Below are 15,604 nucleotides of genomic sequence, written 5' to 3'. Positions count from 1 at the left end.
GGGCTGGGGGACCCCCCTCCCCACCCCCCCGAGTGCACAAATTTTTGTGCACTGGGCCTCTAGTGTTATATAATCTCATATGTATTGTAATGAAGAATCTTTAGTTTTATAATATGGTACTGAGATTTTAATATTTATGTTAAGTCATATGTGTATTAAACATTGATTGTTTCTATTTTAAAAATTAAGTTTCCAGAATTCTTTTTTTTCTTAACAAAACAAAAAGCTACTTTTAACATTTATTTCCAGATGGATTTCATCTTGTTATTTGGCATGGCACAAAGTAAAACTGTTGCTCTTTGAGATTTATTAATTAGAGTGTTCCTAAGCCAGATATGGAATCCATTGTTTTTTCAGATAAAAAATAAACCTACTCAGATATTAAAATAACCCCAAAGTGGGGAAAATACAGGGTGGGGCAAATGTAGGTTTAGAGTTGTGATTACTCAAAACAGAGTTTATTTTTGTTTTAATATTTATTAATTGTATTATTTTCCATACAAACAACTGTAAGCCTACTTTTGCCTCACCCTATTTTGAAAGCCTGAATCTGGTTTCTTTCTTTTTTTTTAGTTACAGTTTGCAATTATTCTGTATTAGCTTGAGGTGTACAACACAGTGGTTAGACAATCATGTACTATACAGAGTAAGTCCCCCCATATTTCAAGTACCCACCTGGCCCCATATTTAGAGAATTTTTTTTTTAATCTGTATTTTTCCATAAAAAAATATTGGATTAAGTAATAATTTTTTGTAGAGTTCTTCCTAGGAAAAATTTGCTGTCTTAACACACTCTTAAAATTAAATTAGTGAAACCTGAAGCCATAACTGACAGAAAACCAAGTACTATAGACTTTGTACTTTAAAACTGGAATTCTTTGTTTACTTATTTATTCATTTATTTTTCTAAAGGAGATTATCAGAGATAACCTCTTTTTTAAAATCCTCACCTGAGGATTTAAAAATATATATATATTTTTATTGATTTCAGAGAGGAAGGGAGAAGAAGAGATAGGAACATCAATGATGAGAGAGAATAATTGATTGGCTGCCTCCTGCACGCTTCCTCCTGGGGATCGAGTCTGCAAACAGGGCATGTGCCCTTGACTGGAATTGAACCCGGGACCTGTCAGTCCACAGGCTGACGCTCTATCCATTGAGCCAAACCAGCTAGGGCCCGAGGATTTTTTTTAAAAATTAAAAAAAATTAATTTAAGAGAGAAGGGGAGAGGGAGAAGGAGAAAGAGAGCGAAAGAGAAACATTGATCAGTTGCCTCCCGACTGGGGATGGAACCTGCAACCTGGGTATGTGCTCTGACTGGGAATCAAACCCAAAACCTTTTGGTGTACGGGAAGATGCTCCAATCAACCGAGCCACCTGGCCAGGAAATGTTTATTTTTAATTATTGGGCTCAGAATATGTGTATTTTAAGTTTATAGACTTCCTTATTAAAGGAATGAAATACATGTATATCTGGTTTGCAGTCTACCTTATCCCATTCACACAGCAATTTGTAATAAAAACGGAGCAGTCTCTGCCTTATCTTTAGCATGTTGGTTTTACAAAGTTTCTTTTCTTCCAGTCAGCTCTGGGAACCAGGAACCAGCTCTGGTTGCTTCTTAAGTGTTTCTGTGTTCCTATTTACTGATGAAATGTCTTAAAATGTCCTGGTCATAGCAATGCCTGGGTTTCGAAAGCTCAGTCCCCAGTGGGCGGTGTGCAGGACTCATTTAGTAATAGAGAAGTTAATATACTGTATATCCTTTTGTCTTTAAAACAAAACAAAACTGTAGAACATTTTATCATTGGCTCAGAATGTTCAGCTTCACTTACCTCTAGAGAAATGTCAGACAACCATTATTGTTTTGTTCTTGGGTTGTTCTTTTAGAGCAAACTAGGTTAAAGTAAACAGTAAAATTTTATTATTATTATTATTATTTTTTAAAATATATTTTATTGATTTTTTACAGAGCGGAAGGGAGAGAGATAGAGAGTTAGAAACATCGATGAGAGAGAAACATCGATCAGCTGCCTCCTGCACACCTCCCACTGGGGATGTGCCCGCAACCAAGGTACATGCCCTTGACCGGAATCGAACCTGGGACCCTTCAGTCTGCAGGCCGACGCTCTATCCACTGAGCCAAACTGGTCAGGGCAACAGTAAAATTTTAAAGGAAGCATTTAGAGAACAGTACTTTTAAAGACTACATTTTAGGTCATCGGTTCTTTTATTTTGTGTTGACTTTTAGTCCCCTGTTATTTTCATGCTTTGTCTTTCAGTCCTTGAAATACTGCTACGTTAAGCTTGCTGTTATTTCTATCATATCCTTAGGTTTAGAAGGGCAATGTCCAAATTGATTTTTTTCTTTAAAAAAAAAAGTTTTCTTAAATTGATTCTTTGGCTGTTGGTACCACAAAGTATTTTTTTTTCTTTATTTGTGTTACGCTTGTTAATTTGTGCAGTTATTCAGTGTCTGGTAAATTAATATTCAAGAAAAATATTAATATTTATTAAATTGTTCTATTATCTTATGTTAACGATGACTCATTTATTTCAGCCCTTTGAATTCAGCATGTCTCTATCAAAATAAACGTACGTTTCTATGAAAATTGAAGCTTTTGTGTTTTTGTGGCCCACATAAACTTAAACCTTGTTTATTTGGCCCTTGTTAACCTTTTAGTTTGACATGCTTGGTTTAGAGATTTAGTAGTTAAAGATGAACATAATTTAGTATCTTTGAACATTATCTATATATAAAAGCCTAATATGCAAAGTGTCCCCTCAGGAGTTCAACCCATCGGGAGTTCGATCGCTCACTATGATGGGTGCTGACCAGGGGGCAGTGCAGAATGAAGGAAGGCCCCAGCCACCAGCTGGGGAAGGGAGGCCCCGGCGGACAGCTGGCAGCTGCTAGGGACCCTACCCTGCATGAATTTCATGCACTGGGCCTCTAGTTGCAAATAAAAGATTGGGGTTAAAAAGAATGTAAAGTCAGTACCTTCTTGGTGCTGGGCACATATTAGCAGACTTAAATTTGTGCCTTTGGGGCATTTTTTAGGTTTTATTCACAAAGTAGGGCATGTTGACATTTTCGGTACCTGCTATTGAACCAAAAAGGTGATGCTGAAGAGGGTCATTTCTTATTTGTGTGCATAGATGTGTGAGCAGCCTTCTCCCTTATTGATCTATTTAGGGAATCTTTCGAAAAATCACTACTGAAACTTTTTTAGAAAAATAACATAAATCAAATTTCTCCAGAAATGAAGTTGTGGGATAATGTCCTGACTTTAAACTGTCTTGTCAAATTTTTGCTATCTGGTCCTTCAGGTTGTGAGAAGACATAGTAGCTTTGTTAGATTGTTCTGTTGTCTGCTGAAGAACAATGGCAAGGACAAGAAATGCCATTGGCTGGTGCAAGGGTGGAGATGGCTGCTCAGCCAGGGCCACAAAGAAGCCTCCCACGTCATGGCTCCGATGGCCAGGCAGTCAGAGGTCCTCACGCTGCAGATGTATTTATCAGGCTGGCGTGCTCATTGTGAAATGCTGTTGCACATTGATTCAGAAACAATACTTTCTTTCATTTTTATTCTGTAGGAACCTAGAAAGATTGTGCAATGAATGGTGATACTCAGGCTGCAGTGGTGACCTCACCACCCCCGACCACAGCCCCTCACAAAGAGAGGTACTTCGACAGGGTGGATGAGAATAATCCAGAATACCTGCGAGAGAGGAACATGGCACCTGACCTTCGCCAGGACTTCAACATGATGGAGCAGAAGAAGAGAGTGTCCATGATTCTGCAGAGTCCTGTAAGAGCAGCTGCTTCTCCAAGTATCTTCTTCCTTCTCCAGTGCTGCCCTCCGGTGCGCTGTTGTGTGTGTCATAGTCAGGTTGTCTTAACACAGGCAATCAGCGCCTCCATGTATGTATTGCTGCTGAGAGAACTCCGTTTAGTTCAAGTTATCAGACAACAGGGGGAAATCTTCAGTGTCATAAAGGGTAGCAGGTGTTTATTTCTCCTTTTTACTCTCACTGCTTCTCAGTCTTTATTTATGGCACCTTTTAAAAAGGACTGTTTCCTCCATAATACCTAGCTGGGGGCCGGGCCCATGGTAGGCCTCGGCAGTGCCTGATTTACTGATTGATCGGCTTTTGAACTACAGTCACCCCAACAAAGTGTCTTCTGTTTGCATCTTTAGGTAGAGGAGCTGTTTTTATCTTCCCTCATGGGGACGCTGCTGCCCTGTGGACCGCCTTCTGCTCATCTGTTCTTACTTTACTATCTTCATGTTGTGGGATGCCATTGGCAGATAGTCACTGACTTTTTTATTCATGTTTATTATCTCATGTGCTGTTCAAGGAATTGGCCTCTAACTTGATTTATTTGTTTGGTGGTTGTTATTCACATATTACTGAGGTGTAATGTAAAGTACACAGGTCTTAAGTCCGGCTTGATGAGTTTTGACATATATGTAACACCTGTGTAAGCACCTGGATGAAGTCTCAAAGTTTGCATTCTAGTTGAAGATATGCAGTAAGGAACCAACAGAACAGTTGGATGACTAGGTTGTGTATGACTTGGTTAGGACAGGCCTTTTTTTTCTTTTTTAAAAATCTTTATTGTTGAGAGTATTACAGATGTCCCCCCTTCTACCCACCCTCCCCATGGTCCCCCTCCACCTGGTTCTGTCCTGCCCCAGGCCTTTACCACCCTATTGTCGATGTCTGTAGGTAATGCATGTAATCCCTCCTCGTCCCCTCCCGCTTCCCTCTGAGATTCGTCAGTCTGTTCCATGTTGCTAGGCCTCTGGCTGGTTCTATTTTATTCAGTTTATTTTGTTCATTGGATTCCTTGTTCATTTATTTTGATATTTAGGTTCAGTTGTTGACAGATATTTATTTATTGCCATTTTATTGTTCATACTTTTTATCTTTTTCCTTTCTCTTCCTCTTCAAGCCTGTCTGAGGGAGGAAGGTGAATCTAACTCGGAGAGGGGAAGGAGCTGACTGCTGTGCGGGGGCATGGGGAGGACCATTCCAGGTTGAGGGAGGGGCAAATGTGCACTCCCAGCACCTGGGCGAGCTTGGTGGGCTCCAGTGTGTGTGAGCTTAGGAGGAACAGGGAGGAGGGAGCAGGTCCTGGAAGGCTGGGAAGCTCAGGTCAGGGGTTCGTTTTGCACTCAGAGCACAGCCGTTCGTTACTGGAGGGCTGCAGACAGGAAAGACGCGGTTCAGTTTCTACAGAACTCAGTCTGCTTTCGGGGTAGAGAAGGGAGCATCCTGTGGGGCAAGGGAGAAAGCCGTCTTCCAGGCAAGAGGTGACGGTGGCTTGGGTCAGGCGCTGCTGTAGAGGTGGAGAGGGTAGGCTCATCTGAGTCTTATTTTGAATGTGGGATAAATAAGAGGAAGATATGAGAAGAAAAAAGAATCAGTTTAACATCTAGACTTTTGGCTTGAACAGTTTTCCTACATAAAAGCAACAAATCACTAGGGATAGAGTGGAGAAAGTAAACTTCCAGCACCTCGTATGTCAGGCACTGTGCGGACAGCCAAGTCCCCTTACAGTCCCGTCTAAGTGCAGCATGGGATCCTGGAGCAGAGAGAGGACTAGTGCAGAGTGTAGTGTGTGTAGCACATGTTGTAGTGTATGTTGAATTGAGCTTCCCTTAGAGCTGTATGTGGATTTGAAAACCATGGACATAGATTGGTTTTTCAGATTGAGGGCCCATGAGGGCAGGGAGCTGTTGAACTCAGCTTTTGCATGCCCTGTGCCCAGCACACTCGGTGAGGTTTAGTAGGGCATCTGTGTCTCTCTTTACCTACAGCTGTGCATGTCTTTATGTATCCCTGCAGTCTGCATTGCCATCAAAGGTGGCCCCAGAACCATGTGTCGGTGATATATTTTTCCTTGCAGTCCAAGGCCCTGCCAGCTTTTCCCTCCCTCCTCGACTACCGCAGAGTATGATGGGTGGCATTAGGTAGCATGGTGTGGTAGGCAGGGGCTCCTGGCTCTTGGCATTCTTTTATGCCATTGAATTAACGCCACTGCATTTGCTTTTGTTTGCTTCCCTCCAGTGACAGGTGTACTTAGTCTGTCCCTTTGCAACCTATCTTTTCAGCTCAAGCAGTGAGAGTCTAGAAGTAAGGTTAACATAGAACCAGCCGTACAGCAGCCCTTGGAGTGCTTATAATCGGGTCTGGATAATCAGTGAACTCACACTTTCACATTAAATATTATTTATAATTATTTGACAATATTTATTTCTTTATAGGATATGTGAAAATTATTTTAATAATTTTTGGGGAAATTATAAATTATGTGTATTTCAGTAGTGACTTCATGTTAAAATTTCCATCAACCCAACATATTAACCTTTCTGCCTAATTTAGGATTATTTTATAAAGGATGAGTATTTTAGGATTTCTTTTTTAACTTTAAAGTAATTTAAAAACTGTATTATGAAGAAAATACTGAGAAGCGTAAAGTAGAACATGAAAATTACTAGTGATTCTGTCACAGAATTACAGTGAGCATTTTGATGTATTACTTTTAGTCTTTCTACGTTTCCATATGCATCTGCTCTTAAACGAACTGGTTGTGTTGCTTTATAACCTTTTAACTCAAATATATGTCAAGAGTACATTTATGCCATTTACTTGGTCTTTCATGTTGAAAGTGCATAGCATTCCATTGTCAGGTGCAGCGGTTGCCAACTGTGGTCCGTGAGGTCCGAAAGGTTGGCGGCTGCTGGTCAGGTGGGTCCGTGTATCTCATTAGTCTTCTGCACTTTCACCTGTGGACACACCTGTTTTGCCTTCTGTCGGTACTGCTGCGGTGAACGTCCTTACAGATAAATCTTGAGCACATCCCTAGGTATTTCCTTAGGAAGGATTCCTAGGAATAGGATGGATGCCTGCTCAAATGTTTAAGCTTTTATATTGTTAAATTCCTTCCAGAAAGAATGTACCAATTTGTGCTTCAAGTAGTTATATATGAGAGTGTCCACCCACCTTCCTAGGACTGGATGAAAACAAACAGCAACTCAGTCTGCGTGAAAGTTACCCTTGCCTTCTCCAGAAACACAAAGGAAATGGTGTCTCACTGTTGGAATTTACCGTTTCCTAGGCTTTCTGTGAAGAGTTGGAATCAATGATACAGGAACAGTTTAAGAAGGGGAAAAACCCCACCGGCCTCCTGGCATTACAGCAGATTGCAGATTTTATGACCACAAACGCTCCGAGTGTCTACCCGGCGGCCCCACAAGGAGGAATGGCTGCCTTGAACATGAGTGAGTACCTCCTGACTCTGTACGTGCTGTCATTTCCCAGGAAAAATTTCCTGAAATACATGTAATATATAGAATGGAGTTTTTTGAAAATTAATGTGTTTTAGTAAAAAATAGGCTGTAAGCCTGAAAATGTCTTGAATGTAGAGGGCTCCCTTTTTTATGAGCCAGTGAGACTTATTTTTCAGGCAGATGAATTTTATATATACATAGATCGATAGATAGATTTCAGAGAGGAAGGGAGAGGGAGATAGAAACATCAATGATGAGAGAGAATCATTGATTGACTGTCTCTTGTACGCCCCCCTACTGGGGATCGAGCCTGCAACCTGGAATCGAACTCCTGGTTCATAGTTCATAAGTCGACACTTAACCAGTGAGCCACACCAGCTGGGCCACATGACTTTTTATGTGGCTTTTCAGACCCTGTGTGAATTAAGCTGAGCAGAAATAATGGTTATAGATAGCACATTGATTTTGCCTGAACTCATTTCAGTCAGGCCAACGTTTCTTACCCACCATTCCTCACTGCTGCTTGCAAATAAGTGAGAAACAGAAGAATTCCAACAGAAAGCCAGAGGGAAAATGTTGGATTTATTGGGTGCATGTGAGAATGTGAGCAAAGAATGATTAGTTGTCAAAGGTGGAGCCCAGGGTCACTGGAGCATCAGCTAATGTGACCCCTGTGTACTGAGCCTGGGTCAGGCTCTGGTGGGTCTAGTGGATGGTCTGCTTCTGAGTGACCAGCACCAGGTCTTGGTTTCCGTTAGGTCGCCTGGCATTTGCTGTTACCTGTCTGTTCCATGGTGTTCTTAGAGGTGGACTGACATTCACCAGAGTCATATCTCACTAACTTCTAGAGACATTTAATTTGCTACCTCAAACCTCCCTCTTGAGGTCAAATAGTATTAAGTAAGGTTTTCATAGGGATTCTTAATGGAGTCCAGTGACATTTCATATGAATTCGATAAGAAAAGAATAATGTTATATAGTTACTTGCATATTGTCTTCTAATCAGAGGTAAAGGAAATTTTATTTTAAGAATGTCATACCACAAAAAGAAAGGGAGAAAGAAATCTAAACTTAGAAACAAATTTTAACCATTTTTGTAAAGTATAACATATATAGATGGCATAGAACAAATGATGTATAACTCACACGTGACTTTAAGATGAACACCTTTATAACCACCACACAAGTATAAACAGATTTACCAGTCAGCCACCCTCTTCACTATTAACCTCTTTTAAAAAAAAATATGTTTTTATTGATTTTTATTTATTTATTTAAAATATATTTTTATTGATTTAAGAGAGGAAGGAAGAGGGAGAAAGAGATAGAAACGTCAACGATGAGAGAGCATCATTAATTGGCTGCCACCCGCAGGCCCCCCCACTGGGGATCGAGTCGCAACTCGGGTATGTGCCCTTGACCGGAATCGAACCTAGGACCCCTCAGTCTGCAGGCCGATGCTCTATCCACCGAGCCAAACTGGGTAGGGCTGTTTTTATTGATTTTTAAAGGAGGGAGAAAGAGATAGAAACGTCAACGATGAGAGAGCATCATTAATTGGCTGCCACCCGCAGGCCCCCCCACTGGGGATCGAGTCGCAACTCGGGTATGTGCCCTTGACCGGAATCGAACCTAGGACCCCTCAGTCTGCAGGCCGATGCTCTATCCACCGAGCCAAACTGGGTAGGGCTGTTTTTATTGATTTTTAAAGAGAGAGGGTGGGAGAGGGAGAGAGAAACATCAATTCATCCACATCGATCAGCTGCCTCCTGCATGCCCCCTGCTGGGGATCGAGCCCACAACCCACAGGATTGGTTACTTCCTGCACAAGCCCCGGCTGAAACAGGGATCAAACCTGAACCCAGGTACTTGCCCTTGACCAGGAATCGAATCCATGACCCTTCAGTGCAAGGGCTGATGCTCTAATCTCTGAGTGATACTGGCCAGCGCTATTTTAGCTATATTTTCTTGAATTGGTGTTTAGTATGTATTTTGTTGCTTTGCTTTTGTTATGTGCATAGTGGATTTTCTTGGTTTGTCTTCTATAATTGTCCTTTTCCTCAAATCCTTTTTATCCCTTTCATTTCCTTGATTAAAAAAAAATATTTTTAATTTTTCTCCAACTTTTTGTTTAGCAAATTATTTTTAAAATTATTATTTATTTATTTATTTTCCTAATTGTATTAAATGTTGTTTTTTTCACTTTCGTTATTAATGCCTTTCTCTACCTTGTTATGAAATAATAGGTTATCATTTTCATCTGTTTTGTGGACGTGTCTTCTTGTGTGGTCTTGTTGTCTGTAGGGATGTGATTCTGCCCTTTTTTGTATAGTAATTTTTGTATGGTGTGGGCATGCTATTTTTTTGTTTGTTTTTACATGAAATTAGTTTTCAGGAAAGTTTTTCCAAAGTCATGGCTCTAGAGCTCCCTCTTGTTTTGTGTTTGTGAAGTGCTGAAAAATGGCAGCTGATTGAATGAAATCTGGTTCTGCTCCCTCCAGTGCTTTTATCGGGACCTTGTTTTCCTTTTCTTCTCTTTTCTTGATGGTCTGTGGTGCTCAGTTTGGGTTTTGATTTCTACAAATTTCTTAGTGTGAGACTTTCCTGAAAGACAGTTGTGGATAGTGTGGACTAAAGTGTGCGGAGCTCCTTCTGATTTCAGCTGCCCTTCTGAACCTGGCCCTCTGAGCTTCCTAATGAGTTCTTTTATTATTTATTTATTTATTTATTGAGGATATTTCCCAGTGATTTTTAGAAAAAGTTGAAGGGACGGGGAGAAACAATGAGAGAAACATTGATGCGAGAGAGACACATTGATTGGTTGCCTCCTGCACGCACCCTGACCAGGGCAGGGGGACAAGCCTGCAAGGTAGGTATGTGCCCTTGACCACAATCGAACCCTGATCCCTTTAGTCCTCAGTCCAATGCTCTATCCTCTGATTCAAACCAGGTAGGGCCCAGGTGGGTTCTTGTTGGTTCTTTTGGGAGTCTCAGGTTTGGCACATGGTCCATGCTGACAACATGCGCTCTGCCTGCGACAACCCTGCCCCTTCTATTTTCTGGTTCACGGGCTCACTTTGTCATTACCTCGTGTGTCGTAGAAATCATCTTTGGGTTTTGGTTTTGTTATCCCTAGTTGCTCCAGTTAGTTTTTGTGTGGGGTTGGGATAGAGATTTAAGAAGATTCAAAAACTATACTGCTACTGCCACCATCTTTTGAAAAATCTTCTAAAACACGGTTTTGTTCCTGACCTTAGGAAAGCATTCACCCTTTCCTCATGAGGTCTGATGGTAGTGGCCCGCTGTGCAGATGCTCCTATCGAGTTGAGGATGTTCCCTTCTGTTTCTGATTTGCTGAGAGCCTTTATCCTGAATGGATGTTGACATGCTTGTTCTGCATCTACTAAAATGATTCCATGGTTTTCCTCTTTAGTTTGATATGGTAAATTATATTGATTGGTTTCTGAATGCTGAACTAACCTTGCATTCTTGAGATAACTCCCCCTAGTCATATGTGTTCTTTTCATGTATTGCTGGTTTATTTGCTAAACTTTTGTTAAGTAATTTTTAGTCCTATGTTCATGAGAAGTATTGGTCTGTCTTTTTCTTGTAATGTCATGTCTTTGTGTGGTTTGGTGTCAAGATAATGCTGGGCCAGGCAGAATCAGTTGGAAAGTGCTCTGGAAGAGTTTGTGTAGAACTGGTATTATTATTTCTTAAACGTGTGATAGAATTCACAGTGAAATCATTTGGCCTGGAAATAGGGCTACTCAGAATATCTGTTTCTTACGGAGTGAGCTTTGGTAGCTTGTGTCTCGTAAGCAATTTGTCTATTTTATCTAAGTTAAAAAATTTGCTGGCATAGTTGTTCATATTATCCCTTTATCCTTTTTTATTTTTATTTTTTTAAAAATGTTTTTGATTTTAGAAAAAGGAAGGGAGAGGGAAAGAGAGATAGAAACATTGATGAGGGAGAAACATCAATTGGCTGCCTCCAACACGCCCGCCCCTGCTGGAGATTGAGCCTGAAACCCAGGCATGCGCCCCGATTGGAAATCAACCGGTAACCCTTTGGTGCACCGGGCGACACCCATCCAACTGAACCACACCAACCAGGGCCTTTATTCTTTCAATGTCTGAAAGATGTGTAGTGATGGCCCCTCTCCACTTCCTCACACTGGTAATTGATATCGTGGCTGTGTTTTGTTGATGAGTCTGGAGGCGTATTTTATTTTGTTTTCATGATTTTATTTCATTTTTAATCTCAAGACAATGATTTACTCTATTATTTTTCTGTTTGAGATCTGCTTTTACTTTTATTATTCCTATTTTCTTTTAATCTTGGATTTAATTTACTCTTTCTAGTTTCATAAGGTAGAAACCTAGATTATTAAAAAAAACCGTTTTTAAAAATAAATGTTTAATACTGTAATTTTCCTTCTGAGCTTTGCTTTATTGCATCCTACCTATTTTGCTACCTTTTTGTTAATTGATTTCAACTTAATTGTATTAATGTTGGGGAATACGGTCTTTATGAAATTGTCTTTGAGTTTTTGAGACTGACTTTATGGTGTAGTATGGAAGATTAACATCTCAGAACTGTTATTATTTGATTTACTTTTGTAAAGACATATTAAATCTTTGTGCTTTGTATTTCTTTATTTCAGGTCTTGGTATGGTAACTCCTGTGAACGACCTTAGAGGATCTGATTCTATTGCCTATGACAAAGGGGAGAAGTTACTGCGGTGTAAGCTGGCAGCATTTTACAGACTGGCCGATCTCTTCGGGTGGTCTCAGCTGATCTACAATCATATCACAGTGAGTACTGGGTGAGATAGTAACTGGATGATGAATGACTGGCGTGGGTCTGGTCCCACCTCTTCTGTTTGGGAGGAGGGGGAGCCACTGAGCTGAAGTCAAGCTTGGAAGAGCTTCCTCTGATTTTGACGGCAGAGTCCAATAATCTGAGGACTCGCCAGTTTGAATGAAAATGATGAGAACAGTGGTTCTTTAGAACTCCTCTCTTGCGTGCTGACTTCATAAATGAGTGTTTGCCAAATGCAGGCAGTTTTAAAAATCTTTTTATGCCTAAAAACCTAAGACTGGAGCTATTTTCTTCCCATCTCTTATTTTACTTCTTTAGCTTCTCTAGTTTTAGCCATTTTTCGACATTACCAGGACCTTTATTTTCTTCACTTCATCCTGACAATCATTATTTACTGGGCGTCTGCTGTAAGCGTTTATTGTTCTGTACCAAGCGTTGTTCTCACTTTGGGTTCCATCACTGAATGAAACAAGCCCTGCCTCTGTGGGTCTTCCCTCCTACAGCCAGTCCGTCTGCCCATATCGCTCCCCGTGCTGTCCAGCTGGGGTTCAGGGTCCATCGTTTCAGGAGCCCTTTGTCAACACCGTCCGCTCCCTCCCTGGACCTGAGCAGCCGGATCTGCCTGCAGAGAGCTTCCCAGCAGAGCCGCTGGCCATCTCCATACATTTGCAACCGGGTCTCCAGGGGACCCCCCACTGCCTGGCAGCTGTAGGCAGCCATCTCTCATAAGCTCCCTCACGTTTCCTGTGCTTTCCTCTCTGAAATTCCTGACCTCCTTCACCCAGCAGGTGACCCTGTGGTGTCACAGAGAAGATGGGAACTCCTTGCTGAACCCACTCTCTACTCCTGACCCCCGCTTCAGTGTCCCTGCCTCTGCCCAGACGCGACCTCCTGCCTGTATTCCATTCCCTTCTTGCCTTCTTCGCTTCCCAGTGCACTGTCCGGTGTTGGTTTGTTTTTCTGTTTTGTGGAGGTAGCCTCTTTGAATTGTTTCCTTCCTTTGATTTTTAAACTTGTTCCAATCTTTGTTTTTTCATTTATTTTTTTATTGGATATTTTAAATTACTAATATAGTTCCTGCTTATAGTAACAAGTGTTCCTTACACCGATGTCTAAAGAAGAGTTGTAACTGCCACTACTCTTCTCTCCCCTGAGGCAACAGTGTTAGCAGCCATTTAGATTGTTTTGCCCTTTTTTCCTACTCAACACACACACACACACACACACACACACACACACACACGGAGATGTTTTTTACATGTGGACTCAACCTGTGGTGTTTAGTTCAGCTCCGATCTGGACTCTAAGGAACGCTACATCTTGGAGGTGGTGGTCTGGAGCCCACCTCTGTCGCCAGTGCACTGTGTTTCTGGGATGAGATACGGGTCTTTGCCAGAGATACCAAATTACCCTCCCCTCTATTCTCCATGTGGCCCTAAAGTGACCTTTCCAAATGCAAACCTGATCCTGTCGTGTCCACACTGTCATGTTTATAGAATGTCACCCCTCCCCAACTCGTCCTCTTCGCTTCTCCCCGTAGCAGTGACCTCAGCCATACTTTACATTTGTGTCCGTCGTCCACACCTGCCCTCGGTCTGTATGAGCCCCTTGAAGGGAGTCCCTGAGTGTCTTGTGCTGTGTGTGCCCAGGGGCAGGAACTGTGCTGGGCACCGAGTAGACGCTCACGTACTCTCGGATGAACGACTGCGTGAAACCCCCAGCTGAGCTGAAAGTCTGTCCCAGTCAGACTGTCCCACAGAACTCCATGGGCCTTTTGATGGTTGGTCAGTGGGTCCAGTTAGCCCTCCACAGCTGCCAGCTCTGTTCCTGTGCCTGCGTGAGAGTGGCCGGCATCGTGTAGAGATGTAATGTGAAGTGGTACAGCTATAACAGGAAGTGTAATCCTTGGCTTTAATAACATCGTCTCATTATTTGGAAGTTTAAAAATGTTTACCGCTAGTCCTGTTATGAATGCTATGTAAAGAAGGTTGAATTGCTTCAATTGCTTGTGTCTCCCCTCCCCCCTTAATTATTTGGGACTTTGGGACTAAATACTGAGTAAAAATTAAATTGAAGTTACCAGAACATTTCCTTTATCTTGTGAACTAGAGAATCTTTGAGGAGGAAGGTTTGTGTTTTTAAATTATTTATGGCATCCTTTTTTGTTACAATCTAGGTGTTATCATATAGACGCTTAACAGAAAAGAACTATTAGCAGTATTTATCAGTGTAATCAAAGGTGCTAACAAGTCATTGTGCCCTTTCTTTGAACAAGTACCATGGGATTTTCTGCTAAAGAGACTGAGAAATGCTAACAGGTGTTAGAGGGTTAGAGACACTTGTCTGGATTAGATCTGTTTTAAGATCGCATTGGATTTAAAGAAGCGTTCAGTGTCAAGAGACAGGGTGGCCCAGTTGGCATAAGGGCTGGGTTTCCTCTCTTGGTGGCAGTTGGCTGATGCAGGGTTTTTCCATCCCTTAATTCGTCTTGGCTCAGCTCCAAGATGGTGTGGAGCCCACCTTTGTGACCAGTGCACTGTGCTTCTGGGTGGGATGCCTGTCTTTGCCAGAGATACTGATTTTCAGTGAGTGACCTGAAGATGTGTGACCTTAGAGTTTGTTCCTTGTACACAGAAGGGGCATTCGTCGTGTGGGAGGACATGCAGGAAAGCCAGCACTAGTCCACCGGGGACCAGAAAAGTGACTGAAATGTTCTTTTCCCATTTTTACTCTACATCTGTATTTAGCACTTTCTCTTTGCTTCAGACTCAGAAAATTGTATATTATAAGATTTTCCCACTAAAATATGTAGATCTGTTAAGCACACTCTTAGAAATAATGTTAAGGAGCTAAGTGAAAGAAGAAAACACGATACACAAATATATTTACTATAGCCTTGTCTATAATAATAATTTTTTAAAAATCTTAATTAATTTATTTTTCTTTCTCTTTTTTATTTTAATCCTCATTCGAGGATATTTTTCCATTGATTTTAGAGAGAGTGGAAGAGAGAGGGAAAGACAGAGAGAGAAATATCGATGTGAGAGAAACACATTGATTGGTTGCCTCCTGCACGCGCCCCGATCAGGGCCCAGGCCGGGAGGAGCCTGCAACCGAGGTACGTGCTCTTGACCAGAATCAAACCTGGGACCTTTCAGTTTACAGGCCGATTCTCTATCCACTGAGCCAAGCCAGGTAGGGCAATAATGAAACATTTTTAGAGTCAAACGGTAGGTGGGAAATGGCTCAGTCATCCAACATCGATCTGAGGGAATGTACACCAACAGAGGCTCTGAGCGTGCTCAGGCAGCAAGGCAGCGCTCTCCTGCGTGTGGTTTTGTGATTGTTCGTTGTCCTGCAGGTTTTGCGTTCTAAAGACAAATCTGTTTGACTTTTAGAAAGTGAGCTTTAGTTTTCATTATCATTACCTGAGGAGTGACCGTCTTTGTGCATGCCACTGGTCAATTACCATGAATGT

The 15,604-nt window shown here is 41.6% G+C and overlaps 1 protein-coding gene across 9 annotated transcripts in view; it reads left to right on the top strand.

The window, feature by feature from the left end:
• ADD1 (adducin 1 (alpha)) overlaps nt 1–15,604 on the top strand; it is a 45,269-nt gene that overhangs the window by 8,927 nt on the left and 20,738 nt on the right. For all 9 annotated transcript variants that reach the window (XM_014533470.1, XM_005886430.2, XM_005886429.2 and 6 more), the window contains exons 2-4: nt 3,597–3,811; nt 7,129–7,291; nt 11,968–12,119. In XM_014533470.1, coding sequence (XP_014388956.1) covers nt 3,617–3,811; nt 7,129–7,291; nt 11,968–12,119 — 510 coding nt within the window. In that variant the 5' untranslated portion in view covers nt 3,597–3,616. The remainder of the gene's footprint in view (nt 1–3,596; nt 3,812–7,128; nt 7,292–11,967; nt 12,120–15,604) is intronic.

Source organism: Myotis brandtii, unplaced genomic scaffold (genome assembly GCF_000412655.1).
Source record: "Myotis brandtii unplaced genomic scaffold, ASM41265v1 scaffold986, whole genome shotgun sequence".
Taxonomy (NCBI): domain Eukaryota; kingdom Metazoa; phylum Chordata; class Mammalia; order Chiroptera; family Vespertilionidae; genus Myotis; species Myotis brandtii.
Note: the sequence above shows the minus strand (reverse complement) of the source record. Positions and strands in the feature narration are given on the sequence as shown.